At 40.4% G+C, this 19578-nt stretch overlaps 1 protein-coding gene across 4 annotated transcripts in view; it reads right to left on the bottom strand.

The window, feature by feature from the left end:
• The window catches only part of CHD7 (chromodomain helicase DNA binding protein 7), a 190300-nt gene that overhangs the window by 121793 nt on the left and 48929 nt on the right, over positions 1–19578 (bottom strand). For 3 of the 4 annotated variants that reach the window (XM_030937645.1, XM_030937648.1, XM_030937647.1), the window contains exon 2: positions 2099–3937. In XM_030937645.1, the coding sequence (XP_030793505.1) occupies positions 2099–3763 (1665 nt within the window). In that variant the 5' untranslated portion in view covers positions 3764–3937. Of the gene's footprint in view, positions 1–2098; positions 3938–18547; positions 18655–19578 lie in introns of all 4 variants that reach the window. The other variant, XM_030937646.1, reaches the window with a different exon arrangement.

Genomic DNA, 19578 nt, shown 5'->3' with positions numbered 1-19578 from the left:
ACTAAGTCACATTCATTTCTATCCTAAAAGCCTCGCATGTCTGCTGGCCTCAGGGACAGTACTTTTGGTCTGCTCTGAGGAGAGGCGTTTTGCCCTGAGGTTATGTAAGAATCACCGAGGCCACGTGGTTATATGAGGATCACCAAAGTCTTCAGGGAAGCTGCCCTGCCCACCGGCTGAGGGGAACTTTCCTGAAGCCACTACTTGTCCTGTGGTCCCAGGAGTCTTCCTGACCTCCACTCCCCCAGCCCAGCTTAGGACAAAGCTTCAGAGCCTCTGTATTAAATGCCTGGCTGAATCTAAAACAAAAAACAAACAAACAAAAAAATTTTTTTTGAGATGCAGTCTCACTCTGTTGCCCAGGATGGAGTACAGTAGCATGATCTCAGCTCACTGCAACATCAACCTCCCGGGTTCAGGCGTCTCTCCTGCCTCAGCCTCCCGAGTAGCTGGGACTACAGGTGTGCACCACCATGCCCAGCTCATTTTTTGTATTTTTTAAAAGAGATGGGGTTTCACCATGTTGGCCAGTTTGGCCTTGAACTCCTGACCTCAGATGATCTGCCTGCTTCGGCCTCCCAGAGTGCTGGGATTACAAGCATGAGCCACGGTGTCTGGCCTAAAATACTTCTTCTTCTTTTTTTTTTTTTTTTTTTAATGAACTGACAAAAAGCATAGAAGACAATTATCACCACTAAAAAAAAAAAAAAGCTGCTCTGAGATGCCCTGAGTGGCTTTATTTACCGACCAAACCCTTTTACTTTCAACACTGCTTTCAATCCCTTCTGCTCTCAGTTTGACCCTTCTGGTCCAAACTGTCCTCAAAGGCCTGGATGACAGGTTCATACTTCATCTTCTGCTTCTCCATCTGTCCTGTGGACTGTCTAATCAATATCACTGGCTCCCCCCTCCTTTTAAGTCCAAATTCCTTAAAAAGGAATCCAAGATCACAACAATCTGACCCTGACTGATACTTTCCAACCTATTACCTGCAGCAAGCTTGACTTCCTGTGCCCTTGTTTAGCAAACCATCCCTCAATCTGAACTGCTGACCTGGGTTCACCTCCCTGGGTAAGGCCTACCCAAATTCCAAGCACCCTCAACTACAGGTTATTTCCTCTCTCTGGACACCTGTCACATAATCATGCCTGGTCTTTCACTCTTTTGTATTCTCACATGAGGTCTTATTTCCCCAAAATTGATAATAAGTGCATCAAAACAATCACTATGCTTTACAGCACTAAAATCAGCTACTGTGCACCCCAAAAACAGAACTGCAATTCTGGTAGATAATCAGTATATATTTTTGAATAGCACTAAGAATAATCTGTATATATAGGCATTAATTTATCTTTCACAGACCTAGGGCATAAACACCAAAATTTATAACGGAAAGATGTCTTTGTGAATGTTAATTTAAAACTTAAATCTGTTCTTTTATAAATTCTAAATAATAACAAAAACATCAGCTTACAAAAAAGGAAGATTCCCTACTTCAGTGCAGGGTACCCAAATCTTTTAGAGACCAAACATCTTCTGTGAATTATCATTTACTGTGATTTTCTACAGTTTGCAATTTAAACTCATACTAACAAATTCAACAGTTAGTAAAATAAGTATCACAGAAGTATACATTTTGCAGCTTCCCAAGAAAAATATCAATATAAAAGAAGGGATGGAGGAGACTACCACACACATATAAATCTTTGCTAGAAACCAAGTGTCAGCGTATTTTTAAAACACACACACACAGAGAAAGAAAAAGAATAAAAAAGAATTCAGAGAAGGAAACAAAAGCATTTGTCTCATGAGCATTCTGAGTCTTCTGTCCATCTCCCTGCTAGTGGCAACCTAGCTCCTTGTCGGCAGGGGCCCAGTCTTAGTTATCTACATATCCTTAACATCTAGCACAATCCCTGGGACAGGGAGATTCAAGAATTCTTGCCTGAATAAAATAAATGCCTAAGCCAATAACAAATAAAAATTAAGGCACTCATAATGGAAAAGATTTTCATAGCTTAAAGAAAAATTTGATTATACAAGTTAGCCATGTTGAATTTCACATTGCAATGCAGAGGCAGGCTCTGTGTCCCCTTACCTGATGCACAGGCACTTTCTGCGGGGTGTTCTGGGGTGATGGGTGGAGCTGTGCCCAAGGCTGGTGATGAGGGTGTGGGGGTGAAGACTGGTGGTGCAAGCCCGGGTGGGGCTGCAGTGGAGGACAGGTTGGCAACTGCTGAAAAGATGGCTGTTGACCAGGATGTTGTTGGCCAGGTATCAGTCGTTCCTGGATTGCTTGTGGATCTCCAAGGCCAACACCAGGACAACCATTTGGCCTCATGTGCCCAGTCAACTCCCTTGGTGCCGAGGACATGCCTATAAATGGACGAGACTGCTGCATGTTTCTGGGGCCCATATTCCTCTGTCCGATTCCCATGGCACCAGGGGGCTGGTGAGATGGCTGAGGATGGGGTATATTTGGATAACTGCCAACTTCCATTGGTATCCCAGCACTTCCCGGCCTGACTTGTGGAGGAGGAGTGCCTGCTGGATTACTCATTGCTTTCATGGGTGACATGGGAGGTGGAGAGGCATAAGTTCCCTGAGGCTGTGAAGGATGCATAGTTTGTGTGTTCATTTGGTTAAGTGAGCCACTGGGGTGGATGGGCTGCTGGTGCATTAGTCCTTGACCACTGTTTGATGGGAATCCTACAGCATTGGGGTATCTTGGTACGGACTGATTCATTGGAGTATTATTTGTAAGGCCTAAATTTTGATTCATCCCTGTATTGTTAACTAATCCCTGATTTAGGTTACTGTAAGGATATCGAGAATACTGCCCTGAGTTGTTTATAGTAGGAGAGGGGACTGTCTGGCTCCGAGAACTAAAGTTAAGGGTTTGTGGCCTAACAGCCCCTTGTTGGGGAGGATTCGGGGAGAATCTGGGACTGTGGGCAACTGATTCTCCATGGAGAGCAGTAGGGGGGTGGTGATGGAACTGCTGCACCGAGTGACGCAAGGAAGGTGCCATGCTGGGATTCTGCTGGGGCACATGGGACAAGTGGCCGGGTCCTGAGGTGGCAATAAAAGGATTTCCCTGATTGAGGCCCTCTTGACCTTGGGAAAACTGGCTCATCCTCTGCTGTGGCTGACCATGCTGCTGCATGGAAAAATCCCCACGTGCCATATAGCTGCCCATCTGCTGCATGTGCTGAGGGTGGCCCTGTGCAGGGGGTCCTGACGGAGTGGGCTGCGGTGGCTGCGGTTGTGGCTGCTGCTGCTGGTAGGGGGCTCGTATCTGGTCTGGTACCTGAACAGCCCTGGGGCCCCACATGGAGCTGCTGTCCACAAAGGATTGCCCATGCCTCTCATTCTGCATGCCAGGGTAGACACCCATCTGACCACCACCACTGCCACCATGGGGCACCTGAGGAACGGGTGGGGTGTGATACTGCGAGTGCGGAGACGCGAGTCCGTTCCCAGGGGTGTTGCTCATCATTCTGTTCGGCTGATCCATCAGATGCATCTTTTGTTGTTCATACTGATTATAGTGATCAAAATGTGTCAGCTTTGTTTGATTTTGATTAGTAGAAGGATGATGAAGGGATGGCTGTAAAGAGGCAAAGCCTTGGTCTATTGGCATTTGCTGACCCATAGGATTTACTGGATTTTCCGGGTAACCACATTCTCCGAGGCCTTCAAGACCTTCACTGAAAATATTCCCATCCTCGCCAAAAAGACTCATCATTCCTGGATCTGCCATCTTCTTCTAATACACGGCTCCTCCAAACCACAGCTCAGGAGCTTGCCTGTGCTTCACTTCACTGAGGTGTTTGCCCTCAAAGCCTATAATCCTTAACTAATCTTCTTCATGTCATTCCATATTTCTTTAATTCTCTTGGACCCTGCAGTGTCAGGCAAAGTCTGGATATAGGTCCTAGAAGGGAGTTAGGGGTGGGGGAGAAGAAAGAAGAAAACAAAGAATTAGGATCCAATGATAAAACTGCCAGCATTTTGTACATGTGAATTTGGTCCCCATCAACAATACTAATCTAGCTCCCTCACCGAGCTGTATTTTATAAATTTAGTTCACTTTAAGAGAAACTCATTAGTTTCTACCAGAAGCATCATTATGATCAGTTACTTAGAAAGCAAGCAAAACACTAACCTTAACCTTAAATTAATCCATTCACTACACTTCCTAGCGTTCCATTCTTGAATGGAACAGAACAAAAGAACACAACGTGAAGCAGCAGCAGCTGCCACAGCAGGCAAGCAGATGTATGAATATAGCCAAGCAGCTCATCTGCTGAACTAAAGCCCTAGAAATGCTCTGGTTACGAACAGCCCGCCCTTAACCTTATTCCCCTGAGCGGTGTAATCAGATGAGCAACAGCAGCACCAAGGGCTGTGAAAAGCTCAACTTAGTTAAATTGACTAGAGGATTATACAAATACCAAAATCGGTCATTTCATACGAATTAGATATTTACAGCCCACATACAACTATGTAACTGCAACAGAGGCATCTAACAAGAAAGTGTTCATAATGATGTTGAAAAGCAACCTTGAGAACAGTACAATAAATACATAATTTCATTATGTTTAATGGCAGAAATATACAAGATTCATAAGGAGACTAAAAGAAAAGCTTTCATTCTCCAAGAGGACCAATTTCACTCATGGCTCTGAGCCTACCATGGTCCCAGTCTGCACTGACACAGAGCAGCCCAATTACCAGGCTCATTATTCACCCACAGGCATGCTGGGCTCTGGTGGACCAGAATCCCATGTGATCACTCAAGAGGAAACTAGTTGAGTAGATACTTTGTAGACAATGACTATTCTCACAACTAGAAACACAACTTTCTCCAGAACTGACAATTAAACAGAATAAAACTCAAAATATGCTCTCCTCACCATTGCCTTAAGTCCTTTTGGGACAAGGCAGGACCTAAGCAGGTAGGGAGACAAGTGGGCAGGCACTTGTGTTCGCACCCTACGTGCTTCCAGTGCACAGTATACACTATGTAACATGCTGCATTTTATTCAAAGTCTTCCTAACGACCCTGTGTCAGATTAAAATAACTAATTTAAAGAATGCTTTGACAATCTAAACAGGAAAGTGTTTTTGTTGAACGCTAATTAAATCAACGGCCTAATAAAGAACTAATTCATATAGAGAAAATGACTGAAATCTCAAACATCTTTGGAATTTCACTCATTTTTTTCTTTTATAAGGATACTAAGCATTGTGTGATACTAGCCCACTTGAAAAAAACAGTATCTTGAAGAATTTCCAAAGTGATGCTATAAACAGGCACACTCATAAATTCTACTGACACGCTTCCATAAGAGCATGGGAATGAACAATGGGCTAACCAACACTCCTGAGAACTTACCAGTAAGACACATAAAAATTCTGTTTCTGCCTGCCCTATTCTAACACATTCCTAACAAGGGGAGAATTTTGCTTACAGAAAATGTAAACAATATTCCTGTTCACTGTCAAAACTACAGACATAACACCTGAGAGGGTCTCCAGGTCTGTAGTTTTCAGGTGACAGCTGTCAGCTAAAGTCAAAGGTCTCTTCACTCCACCGCTAACTGCCATGAATTTTCTGATCTACTTTCTCCAAATGCAGAGGTCAGATGGGTGAAAATAAGGTGAACGTGAAAGCCATTTTACTGAAAACACGCTGCTTTACTATGCAACTATTTTAAAATCCAAAATAAAGAGAAGTAGACATCTCCAGTGCCAGTTGCAACAAATATTCATAAAATTAAATACACTCCTAAGAAGGCTAAGCAGTCAGCTGTCATTTATTCAAGGCTCATTTTAACTTTGAAAGAAATAAATACTGGAATGGATTTGATAATAGCTTAAACCAGCCATGCAGACCAACCACTTACCAAAACAACCTTTCAAATTAGCTTAAGGAAAGTCACGTCTACATATGTGTCCTGGGGAGCAGCTTCATCCTCCAGGGTCTGCCAACTGTTATGGGAAGAAATGCTACTGACTGGATGGGGCTCCAGGCCAGCTCCAGGTAAAAGTGATCCCAGAGGGAGTGGATGGCTTAGCCCACTAGTGACCTTCTCTTGCAAGCCCACTGAGCCCAGAGGCAGAGAGGCAGAGCCAGATCAAGCTTGGAGAAGTGGCGATGAAGTTGGTGCTTACTTTTTATCAGCTTAAGATTCAGAAGAAGGACAAGCTGCCTAAGGGCATGAGTAGGGAAAAAACAGCCCTCCCTGACAGTAACCATACTGACCCTTGGCTGTACTCCTCTTCCTGTTCCCTACACCCTTCTACTAAGTGTCCATCTCCCAGAGGCATGAAAAACGCCAGCATTATATGATATCAACTAACCATGTCGCTCACCACAACTACAATCATGCTCAGGTAAGGTCCAGGCAGAGAAGTTCAAAAACTGGCTTTGTAGTCTGTCATTAGTGACCATTCACTGGGACAGCCACCAACGCCTTCCTGCCCCTTTTCTGACCTCAAGACCCAGCTGGCAACTATGCCAGGAATCCATCTGGTAGCTGCATTTCATATTTCTGATTTGAGCTAATCTAATTAATTTGTTTTGGTCCTTTTTTTAAATTTGATCAAGACCATCTGAAAGCCCACTTTCCCAAGTCGCAGCTGCAACATATAATTTGTGTTTCTATAAAAGATATTCATTCAAAGCCCTATTTTGAAAGCTTCTCCCTTGTCTACAGACAATATCTAGATTTTCTGTGTCTAGATGAACACTGTTCAATGGGCCACAAATGCAAGCCATTACATGTAATTTTTAGTTTTCTAGTAGCTACATTTTAAAAGTAGACCAAAAGAGTGAAATCCATTTTACCAATTTCTATTTAACAGAATAAATGCATAATACTGTCATTTCAACAGGTAATCAATATAAAAAAATGAATAAGCTAGTTCACATATTTTGGTATTGAGTCTTTGAAACCCAGTATGTAATTTATACTTACAGTATATCTCAATTCCTATTAGCTACATTTCAAGTGAAAAAATGTACATATGTGGCTATGGCTTCCATACTGGACAGCATAAAGTATTTAAAAAGAAGAAACAGAAATAACGAATTAGCAATGACATTTTTTTAAGTCTCATAATTATCACCTGGGTAATAAACATTCGCGTTGCATTTATGTTTTATTTGGCTTTACATAAAAATTAACTCTCAAATCACAATCATTTATTCAAAATGTATTTGAATATTTACTGAGCACTACTGTGATCCAGGCACTAGTCTAAGAGCTGGAGAGAGATCAGTGAATAAAACAAAATTCCCTCTTGTCCTCATGGAGCTTATATATCTGTAAATGATGAATCTCCTACATAAGAACTAAGATTCAGGGCTTATGCTATTAAAAACATCGGTTACCATTTTACAAAATACTCCTCAGTAACTTCTGATAAGGAATAGTCTAACTAAATGTGAGAATATGTAGCAAACGGTACAGATGCATATAATGGAGACATAGTAATTCAAGTTTCTAGTGCCCTATTGGCCAGCATTTTCTGAGATGTGAACGAAAGGACAGTTCAGAAGATGCATGTGTTTGGGAGTGAGGAGGGGTCACAATGAGACCACGCAACTAACAGAATCATCAACATTAGAGGCACACTGTGAAACCAATTACAAACATTTTAGAGTTAGCAAACACTCTGAAGAACTTCTAATCCAAATCCCTCCGCAATTAACTGATGAAAAAAAATCCTTTTATAGACTGAGAGGAGTAAACTTCTTCTACAAAACATTTTAGTGACAGTTCCCAAAGATGAAAGAAATGAATGACTGAAATGGCAGCTTACTAGTGAGGACAAAATATTAAAGGCCTACATCAAGTCTGTTTTATTCAGAGAATCACTAAAAGAATGCTGCCATCATCAAATAGAAGTGAATTTCCTTTCCAAAAATGTTTTTAAATTATACCATATATTACTTTTAGGAAACAAGCATATATCAACACCAAATTGGAGCTATTGGTAAATTTTACTGGGAAATAGCCAAATGAAAAATGGGCAGATCCAAGCACAGAATCAATGATAAAAGCAGCGGGTGCGCAAGAAACCAAGATGAAAGAAATGTCACCAAAAACATTAATATTTTGAAAAAATATATGTATATATAAAATTTGTTAATCATAACACATTTAAAATTTTTACTTATTATATTTATTTTATATATAGTGATTTTCTGACCTTTCAAAACAACGTAAACAATTATTTACTACACTCTTCTCAAAGTAGAATGGCATTTGTATAGCTGAGTTTTAATTTGGTAGTGACACAGAACCTTTTTGTGTTACAGGTATGGGCTAGAAACCCAGCAAGGAGATAGGCAAATATATACCACCTTTCGCATGCAAAGTATCTCCTATAGCTCAACCACTATATGTCCAATTGTGTAAGTAAAATGTCATCCAAGGGAAACTGATAAACAGCCAACAAGTGGGCAAGAGTGAAATCATAGGATATTGCCTATTGGATATTGAAGACTATTTTGCTGTTTATGGTGTGAATTTGTTCAAAATCAAACAAATTTCAAATAGAAATTTGTTCTATTCAAATTTCTCTCTTCTACCTCCAAAGAGCGTAAGGTATAGAACACAGCTGTGGTAATGATTCTGGGGATGAGGGTGGAGCATGAATCAGAATTTCTAAGGAAGCATCGTGCAGCTGAAAAAACAGCACATCACAACCCCCATCATAACCCACGGAGACACCTCTCAATCATCAAGGCTACAAAACATATCAAGAGGGGCAAAGAATCCACACACTGGTAGGTGGACAGACCGAAGATAAAGGGCTCACACTGCTGAGTTTCCACTCAAAGTGAAAGTCCTTTCAGCTAGATCCTGAAGCCAGTTAACAGCAATCTCCTCCCCCTGCCCTACCCACAACCCAGGCCCCGACAGCCACTTGGGAACATCTAGCAGGGCCAATGCTTGCTGGTGAAGAAGACATCTATCCAACTGACAAGAACCTGGATAAAGAATCAGGAAGTGCCCCCCAAGTCACCAACACCAGCATATCAGTTCACCACAAAGTATTTTCCGTATTTGCTTCATGGGTCAAATGATGCCCTTCCTGAACTACCTGGGTTGGCCAGCGGGGCCAAGACCACGTTTTCTTCCTGGTCAAGACCACATTTTCTTCCTCATTAGTATGCTAGGACATTTCCAATACTCTATGACTGTGCTATGTAATCCAGCAGCCACCAGCCACACGTTGCTATTTAAACTACTTAAACTAAATAAAACTTAAAATTTAGTTCCTCAGTCACACAAGTCACATTCAAGTTCTCAAAAGCCACATGTGGTTGGTGGCTACCTACTTGATAGTGCCCATAATGAACATTTACATCACTGCAGAAAATTCTATGGATAGCACTCCTATATATTTCTTCTTAGAGGTAACATGTTTTAACAAAGACCGTATTAAATAGCAGCAATCCTCTTTCATAAAAAAATATTTTCTCCTCTTTCGGAGATTAGTATTCTTTTAAAGGTCCATATTTACCCTTTGGGATGAAATACATGGTATATTTCCATATATCATATTTTATGTTAACTATACTTACAACCTATGTCTCCTTTCTGTATTATCTCCCAATATATATTCCTATTTCTTCACAAATAATTTTCAATATGTTAGGAATAATTCTCAACTATACAAAATTCAGAAAAATATTAAGAAAAAAAAAGAAGTATGTGAAGTCCTTCTAAGGTCTGTTTGTCCCCAAGCATCATATTAAAAATAAAACCATAGAAAGCAATAAGGATTGCATTGGTAACCTCCATTCATATTACTAGGTTATCTCCCATTTTGCTGATATTAACAGAAAAGACACATTTTTAATAAGGAAAACCACTGACATCGTATAGAGCAACGCTACGCCTTATGTTAGCATTCCCTATGACAGCAACATCATCCCCATCTACCTCTTCGACCTAGCCAAAAAATGGGAAATAAGCCTAGATCCTTCCTGTCATCATTCATTTAAAAAATATTCAAGGTTAACAGACACTGTGTATACAGTGTTGAACGAAACAGATGTTGCCCTGTCTTCATGCAGCTTGCAGTTTGAATAAATGCCCCAGTACATCCCACATATTCAGTGCATTTCCCAACCTGCTAATGCTCTCTCCCAGATATTTATGGGTCTACCTCCTCCTCCCTGTTTACACTAGCTCTGAAGTAATCAGGCCTTCATGGTTTAGTGAACCACAAAAAATTAGAAATCTAATTGGTTCTCCCAAGTCTGGTCTCAACGCTTTCACACTACTGACTGAATGATCTTATAAAACACAGATTACATCATACGTCTCCCTGATTAAAATCCTTAAAGGACCTCCCATAGCTTTCAGGTTCCACTCCAAATGCTCCAGCATGCTTGAAGGTATTAATAATCAAATCCTTCTTGAGCTGTCCATTCTCAACTCCCTTAACTCCCTTCCCTCTGCCCCTGAAGCACTCACAAACACCCCCATTAGGTATATCAAACTACTGAAAGTTTACCAACCATCCATCAGCTATCTCACACCTTCTTCGCCTTCACACCCATGGTCTCTTCTGTGGCCTCCTTATCCCCTCACTGTACAACCTGGCCTCTTTTTCATCTCAGTTCCTTTGTTATAACTCATCTCCGGAAGCTTCCTGACCCTCAACCCTCCCTCTTCAGGCTGATTCCAAAGCCCTCGCTGGCACTAGCACCACATCAACATGAGAAGAAGCTGCAAAAGTGCCAAGCACCCTACTGTTCTTATGTGTTCGGCTCCCTCTCTTTCTGGAGACTGAAGCCTGGCCATGTGAAGTGGAGTCCTGAAAAACAGGACCCCTGGCACCCCTGGGAGCTGGTAAGAGACGCAGAGTCTCAGGCTCACCTCAGACCTCCTGCACCAGAATCTGCCTTTTATTAACAAGGGCCCCAGGTGATTCCTGTGCATGTGAAAGTTTGGGAAGTCCTGCTCTCAGACTCTGAGCTCCTCCTATAGAATAGCACACACTGACCACTTGGTTAATATAATGGACCATCAACAAATGACACGTTACAAATAATATTACAAAGTAATACAGATATGTCACTTAAAGAAAGTAGTCTTGATATTTGCATCTGACAAATAAACAATACTGACTTCATTCAAAGAATTATGAACAGCCCTTAGTGAAAAATTTAATCTGTAACAGTTTACAACGAGTGGGTATCTAAAGATGGTTAATTTTAAAGATATGCCCATCTGTTTGCCAATCATTTGTGCAAGTCAAAAAAATGCAGTTAACATTAATATCTAATGCTATGTTACACAACACACTATTTCACAGGTTTCTTGCAGAAATGTTTCAGTTATTTCTACATAACTTTGAAGAGTCTGGATATTCTGAGTAGCCTTTATGATAAAAAAAAAAAAAAAAAAGTTGTTCTTCTGTTCCTTCATTCAGTATTGAGGGTAATACATTTCCTTTCAAGGCAACTAATGAAATAGTACTTGGCTAACAGCTTATACTAAGTGCATGCCCACAGCACTAGCTTCTTCCTAAGTGGTCAAAAGGAGTATATTACCCCATACATAAGTTATGCCACAAAAACACAAGGATCATGGAAATTTATGTTCTTTAGAGAACAGCCTTTACACCCTGCAATTCAAAATTCAAATACCACTCTCTGAAGCTAACTCCTAAAAGCTAAGTCCACTGAGAAGGTGGCCAGCACCTTGACCCTAATGTGGAGACAGCTGACCTGCTGCCCCAGTGCAGACACCAAGAAAATATGTCTAGCAGGGTCTTCATACCATGTACACAACATGGCCTAGCAACATATGGACACACATTCTAATAGCACCTGAAGCACTCAACATTGTATGGCAAAACAGAAATGACGACAAACATGTATCCATATATACCATATCTAGGTGTAGATCAAATATGTAGCTATGTAAAATATGTGTATCTATCCCATATCTTTTTTTTTTTTTTTTAAGAGACAGGGTCTCACTCTATCACCCAGGCTGGAGTGCAATGGCGCAATCACAGCTCACTGTAGTCTCCAACTCCTGGGCTCAAGTGATCCTTCCACTGTAGCTTCCCAAGTAGCTGGGACTATAGTTGTGTACCATCACACCCAGCTAAAATTTTTTTTTCCCCTGGGAAACAAAGTCTCATTATGTTGCCCAAACTGGTCTTGAACTCCTAGGCTCAGGCAATCCTCCTGCCTCGGCCTCTTAAAGTGCTGGGGTTGCAGGTATGAGCCATCGCACCAGGTCTCATATCTTTTGAGTGTTATCCTAATTAATTATAATATGGTAAAGAAGAAAATCAAATGAAGAGCTAGATCTAGAAATAAGTAAATGAAAATTTTTAAAGTAACTTATTTTGGACAGGAAAAAAATTAAATTTCAGAAATATATTTCAACCCACCTGGCAAGAATGCTTATAGTGCAGACTTATGGAAGAGTCATGTACAGTTTACAAAATTTGCTGATTGCTAGTATGTATCTTGCTTAATATTATAAAATATCCTGGGTTTTGTAAAGCCCAGCATGGTGTATAAAGGCTAATGATACCATGTTTATTAGCCTGATTTTAAAAAATCACCATTAGGAAAGATTTTCCCACTTATTCTAGACTTATTTCAAGCTACTGACTTGACATACACACACAGAAGCCTACAAAAAGTGAGGGTGGAACAGAAGGAAGAGAAGGAAGGAGCTGCCCTGTGGCCATGCTCTGTCTGGGGACCCCCTGGCAATCACCAGCTCCTATGAAGCTGACACTGAACCTCTGGAGGAGGATGCAGAGGTGAGGCAAGGGCAAGCATGCAGAGGGGCTGAGAAAGCAGCAAACAGCCAGCTGCTCTTGTAAGAAGCATGCACTTCGTGTACTTACTGCAGTTGTCACTGATTAACTAACTGATTTGGCAATTTCCTACATTCTTTTACATTTTAAAAAATTTCTGGAAAGCTGAAAAGGGATCTTTTTTCATATTCTAGTGGAGTTAGAAGTGTACTCAATCCTGCCTGGTTTGAAAGGAAAGGGATAGAAAGGGTGTAAACAATCTTTTCTGATATACACCACCAACATTCTTTTCCTTAAAGGGAAAAAAAACAAAACAAACCCTGCACAACATCAGAACTGAAAAGAATTTGTCTATTCTCTTTGCTAGAGCAGTGCACATGTGATAGGAAGGGAGCCTTATCCATCATGAATAAACCTGAGCACAGGACAGGCAAAGCATCACAGCATACCAATGGCAGGGTTCACACAAGGAGCTCCAGGGCTTTCGAAGACCCATGGCTGTTAAGGCAATGCAAAAAAAGAAATAACAGGAATTATAAAAATTCAGATTTCCATCAGGGAAGCAAGCAATACAAACAGGAGTTCAAACTGTAAAGGAAGGTTGAGATCTTTGGAAGAGTATTAGAAAAAGTATTTTGGAAAACTGCACCCAATCTCAAAAAGGTAAATCTACAGGAAGAAAAAAAAAAAAAAAATAAAGAAAACAAATGTAACTTATTCGGTGACTATGATACTAAATTTTGGTTTCAAATCAAGTTATATTTGACAAAGGAGATGGAATTAAGGCTGAAATATAGAGTTAACAGTTTCACATCTGATATTTCACAATCATTTCAACTTATAACAAATTTGGGAAACATTTTTTCTATGCAGTAGTCCCCCTTCATCCTGGGGATATGTACCAAGACCTCTAGTGGACACTCAAAACCATGCACAGTACCAAACCCCATTGCTGTCAGTTGGAACACGTTTCTATCCATGTCTTCCACCCACAAATTTAATGTATTTTCCATCTTAACTAAGCACCTATCAGGCACTGTGGCTGTAACTTTTGCAGTTTGTGGTACAACAGCAAAATCAGTACAAATTTGTTTTTCCTTCCCCACAATTTGACAGAAGACTCATTCTTACCATAAATAATACTTGTGATTTATTTATAAGGTGTATATCTCAATACACAAACTTTTTTCTTTCTTTACGAGCTTTCACCTTTCCATTTAAAGGAAGCATTTTCCTGTTTATCTATGGCATATCCAAATCACCAGCATCACTACTCTTGCACTCTGGAGCCATTCTGAAGTAAAACAAGGGTGACTGGAACACAAGCACATTGACACTGCCACGGTTGACCTGATAACCATAAGATGGCTACAAAATGACTGATGGGCAGGTAGCATCTACAGCGTGGGTATGCTGGACAGAGGAATAATTTATGTCCTGGATTCAGTGAAAGACTTCATCATGCTACTCAGAAGGGCACACAATTAAAAACTCAGGAGTTGTTTATTTCTGGAATTTTCCATTTTTCTTTCTTTTTGAAACGGAGTCTCACTCTATCGCCCAGGCTAGAGTACAGTGGCACCATCTCAGCTCACTGCAAGCTCTGCCTCCCAGGTTCACACGCCATTCTCCTGCCTCAGCCTCCCGAGTAGCTGGGATTACAGGCGGCCACCACCATGCCCGGCTAATTTTTTGTATTTTTAGGAAAGACAGGGTTTCACCATGTTAGCCAGGACGGTCTCGATCTCCTGACCTCATGACCCACCCGCCTTGGCCTCCCAAAGTACTGGGATTACAGGCGTGAGCCACCACGGCCGGCCTCCATTTAATATTTCTATACCAAAGTTGATCGCAGGTAACTGAAACCACTGAAACTGAAACCATGGAAAGCTGAAACTGAGGCGGGGCAGGGGGTCTACTGTACCTACATTTATCATAAATGCAAGTAGGTTCTACAACACCACCATAATCAAAACTATAAATATCATATAGCGAAACATGCCATCTTTTAGCCAAAATAAATGTCTTCATTCATATTAGCATATGATAAAAGACCAAGTTTTATCCACAAACTCTGTATATTTAACTTAACATCTTCCTACATCTTCAACAAAGGTTCAACCCCAAACTGGCCTCTCTCCGTATTCCCCAGCAGTCATCTGGGTTTCCTTCCTCCAGACAGTCGTGTACTGGTGGAAAACTAACTTCAAGAAATATCTTTTATAATATTATCAGTAATTAACTCATAAGTTACATCTACATTTTTTAAAACTATAATACAAAGTATTTTGTAACAAATTCTTTTATTACTTTTTTTGCACCACTATGCTATTCTACATCATTGAGCACTGACTGTAATGACATGCTTCTGGCTCACATATTTTCCCTAAAAATCATTTGACTAACCAATTCTAATTTTAAATAGTTTATACATATGAGTGTACAAGACTCTTGATACTAGGACAGCATTCTAACTTGTAGGTAAACTTCAGACTTCAGTTTGAAAAAAGATCACACTTAAGTAGTCATAAATTTCTACATTGTGTCCATTTTGATCACAGATCAATATTTAAGTACACATCAAGTTAGCAAAGAGAATGTAATATAAGAAAAAGTGCAGTGAGAAGACAAGCTATTACCAGACATGACATTTGTTTTGCATAATGAGAATGATGAAAATAATTTAAGTCCACCTATGAAGCTTTGAATTTTGTACTTGGTTTAATCAAAGATTACAAAAAGAAGCAGGCACCTACTCAGTTTTAAAATACAGTGTTAGTTACTAAGGCCTAAGACTGCTGCACCCACTCATCTATATGATCTTAATGAGTTTAACTACCATAAATCAGTTGATAATAAAATTATGATCCAGATAAGGAAATCTAAATAATTAGGTTTCATCAGGGATAATACTTGCATCATACTATACCTACCCACATTTTCAAGTTTCCTCCCCCATACCTGCTGCATCTCCAAACATACCAAATTCCCTACTTTATGACCATTTCTCAGACATCATTTGAAATGTCACTATCCCATTAAACAAATCTGAAGAATATAAATAAATGTTTGGCAAAAAAAATGTTCTGACAGACCACATATCTCAATTTTCTACTTCAAAAGCACACTCACAAGCACTCTGCTTTGGTTGGGCACCTGTCTGGAGCTCTGCGTGTTCAAATGCCACATTTCCTCAGCCCCCAAATCCTGCCATCCTAAGACAGTGAGATAACTTATGGCAAAAGTTCTTAAACACCACTTTGTACTCAAAACTGCTTAGATCATCATATCCAAATAACTTTTACTGGCTACATACAAACTGGTTATTTAGTAGCTTTTAACCTTTCAGAATCATGTATAACACTTGTAGAATAAATCTAATTTTTCTGTTATTGACACTGGGGTCTACTTGAGGGTGGAGGGTGGGAGGAGGGAGAAGAACAGAAAAGATAACTCTTGGGTACTGGGCTTAATTCCTGGGTGATGAAATAATCTGTACAAAAAACCCCTATAAATTTATCTATGTAACAACCTTCACATGTACCCCCAAACCTAAAAGTTAAAATAATTAACCTTGTTATCTTAATTTTGAAAGAATTCTTTTTCATTTTTACATATTTTTCTTTGAAAAAATGATATCTTGTTTAAAGGTAAACCTGTAAATATAGACTATATTTCAATATTTCTTTCATCATAAAACATTTCAATGTCCCCATTATATCTCTATAAATGTGCACAGTGTCCCCAGGTAGGCAGGCACATCAAGACCTTGCTCGTTGCAGTGGGCCGAGATAGTGCCATTGCTCTCCAGCCTGGGCGACAGAGCGAGACTCTGTCTCAAAAAAAAGAAAGACCTTGCCTTTTATATCTCTCACTTGTACCCCCAATGCCAGACACAGGGCCTTAAAATAGCTGTGGAATTAGCCATTACCTAACATCTCAGTATATCACTAACACTCCTTCCTCCTGCCACAAAAACATGGAAGAGTCAATGACTGTATGGATTCCTTAAGACTTTATTCACATAAGTGAGGGGTGGGTTTTGGATTGGGGTGGGGAATTAAAGCATCTTCCATTTCTTCACTAATACTATACCATTCAAAAGAACTGCACACTGATGATACCTTTCCAGCTTTACAATTCCTTGTGTAGTGACCTGTTCCAGCTTTCAGAGTAGAACCTCCAAGGTAACATGGCCTGGCAAATTTCCCATCAACAGGGTCAAAGAATCCACAGTTTTTAAGCTATGCTTTTTTAGAGAGTTGTGCATTTTACTTAACTGTGGAGCACAGACTGGAAGAGAAAGGTACGAGACTGGAGCCAGGAAGACAAATTCAAGGGCTCATACAGGAGTTCGGTAAAAGACGATGGTGCTACAAAGGAGACAGATATACTCAAGAGAGAGACTTGTTTCTGGATGAAGGAGAGTCTGGTATGATAACGAGGGCTGTGGCTTGAGTAACTGAGCAGATGGTAAAAACCATTCACTGAAATGTGGGGAACAGGAGAGAAGCAGGATTTATTTATTTGGTATGGAAGAGAGGTATAGAAAAAAATTCACACAGAGCTCTCCAGGAGACAGTACAATATGAAAGTAGAGAGCTCAAGAGAGAATGGTAAGCTAAGATATGGCCATTTAAGTCACTGACAAATAAAAGGAAGACAAAGTTGCAGCAGATGAGGTCAACCCCAAAGCATATTTAGAATGACAAGAGAAAAGAGCAAGGACAGAATCCTGAAGAATATCAACACTCAGAGGGCAGGCAGAGGAATCAGCCAACAAGGTAGGGGCAAACACCAAGAGAAAGCTTTAAGAAGGAAGTAATCAATCAGTTCAAATGCTACAGAGAAAGAAGCAAGGTAAGACAAGTGTCCATCAGATTCAACAAGTTGGATATTAACTCTGTTAAAAGTAGTTACTATGGGCTAGGCACAGTGGCTCATGCCTGTAATTCCAGCACTTTGGGAGGCCTAGGTGGGGGGATCACTTGAGGTCAGGAGTTCAAGATCAGCCTGGCCAACATGGGGAAACCCCATCTCTACTAAAAATACAAAAATTAGCCAGGCAGGGGTGCCACATGCCTGTTATCCCAACTACTCGGGAGGCTGAGGTGGGAGGATCCCTTGAGCCTGGGAGGTCGAGGCTAAAATGAGCCATGATTGAGCCACTGCACTACAGCCTGGGCAACAGAGCAAGACCCTGTCTCAAAATAAATAAATAAATAATAAAATAAAATGGGGATAATAATAGTATTTATTTCAGAATTATTAGGAGCATTAAGTACATTAGTATTTGTAAAGCACTTAGAACAATGTCTGCCACTTAGAAAGCACTACGTAAGCATTTGCTACATAAAATATACAATTAAACACTAACAGAAGTAGGCATGGAGGGAGAGAGGAGTAAGAAGGGGCAAAGACACAAAGCGGGAAATTAAGGAAACGTCTCTGAAGAGATGAGATGGGAGAGGCAGAACTCCCTGGGACACACAGGAAGACGGATGCAGATGGTAGAAGGAAATCAGCAGTGGATGTGCTTCCACTCTGATGGCTACAACTGGCTCAATGAGTTACGCAGGGTGTAGTGGTCATGAGGTGCTTGTGTTAAAGAAAGAATCAACAGAACACTCTGGGCCCAATGAAGGTCTGAGACTGACTCTGAACTATAACTGAACCTGCACTACAAAGAAATTTCTTTTCTCATTTGTAAAATACATATGATACCACCTACCTTTAATTCATCAGGCCAAATTAGATTGTGTGATGTAATGCACTTAACGCAGTACTTGGTAGATAATTAGCACTCAGTGTAGATGATCACACATTTCGTGTTTTAACCTGAAAAATTTAAATACACAAAATATTAAACTAGGCCATGTGGCCTTGATCCAGTTACTTAACCTCTCCGATTCTTGGTGTATCTCCAGAACGGGGAAGTAGAAAGGAGGCTGAAGAGAATGGCAAAAGTCCCTTCACTCTCAGATGCTAACTTTACTAGCTTCACAATTGGAAATATGCTAAGTATAGCTGTCCTCTTCTAAAATCCACACTTCTGGTGAAAGAAAAATATTCCAAATTTCAAGAAGCACAGATAATGGATAAAACATAATTACATAAATAAATCAAATACACGTTATGTAAATGATTCAGTGAAGTTTCAGTTTTAAATGCAAAATTACATTTTATGGGATATTTACTACGAAACTATTAGAAATCAGAAAGTAACTGCTCCTCCCTGCAGGTAAATTAGAACCTGGTTTTGGTAGTAAACTTGTGTACTTCTGATGCCAACTGTTATAAACCATCACTTCTCAGAACACATTCGCTTGTTCTCATTGGAGGAAATCCTCCTGCTCCCCACCTAAAGGAAGGGAAGTTGGTACTGGAATGCCTGCCAGCACCACCTCCAGGAAGATGGCTCAGGTACCTCTCAGACCCAGTCCCATAAGCCTGGAGTGTTGGTCCTAAAACAAGTCAGTCAGCTGAAGCAATATTCTCAGAAGAGTGAAACCTCTCACTACCCTTTACTCCTAAACAGGTCTGGCAGCACACAATCTCTCCCTAATCACCAACAATATAAGCTCTCTGCCACACAACTGTAACCCTTCCATCAAAATAACAATTCAAGGGTTCAGAATGTAACTGCAAGGGCATTCTATAATGCAGATGCTTAATATATTCTTTCCATTTCCCCATTATTTGCTGAAAAAATCTGAGTGAGAAGTAACCTCCGTAATTTCCTTTTCCGATAATAAAATAGCT

The sequence above is a fragment of the Rhinopithecus roxellana genome, chromosome 9, assembly GCF_007565055.1.
Source record: "Rhinopithecus roxellana isolate Shanxi Qingling chromosome 9, ASM756505v1, whole genome shotgun sequence".
NCBI classification, from domain to species: Eukaryota; Metazoa; Chordata; class Mammalia; order Primates; family Cercopithecidae; genus Rhinopithecus; species Rhinopithecus roxellana.
The sequence above is the reverse complement of the archived record's forward strand: the minus strand, read 5'-3'. Positions and strand labels throughout refer to the sequence as shown.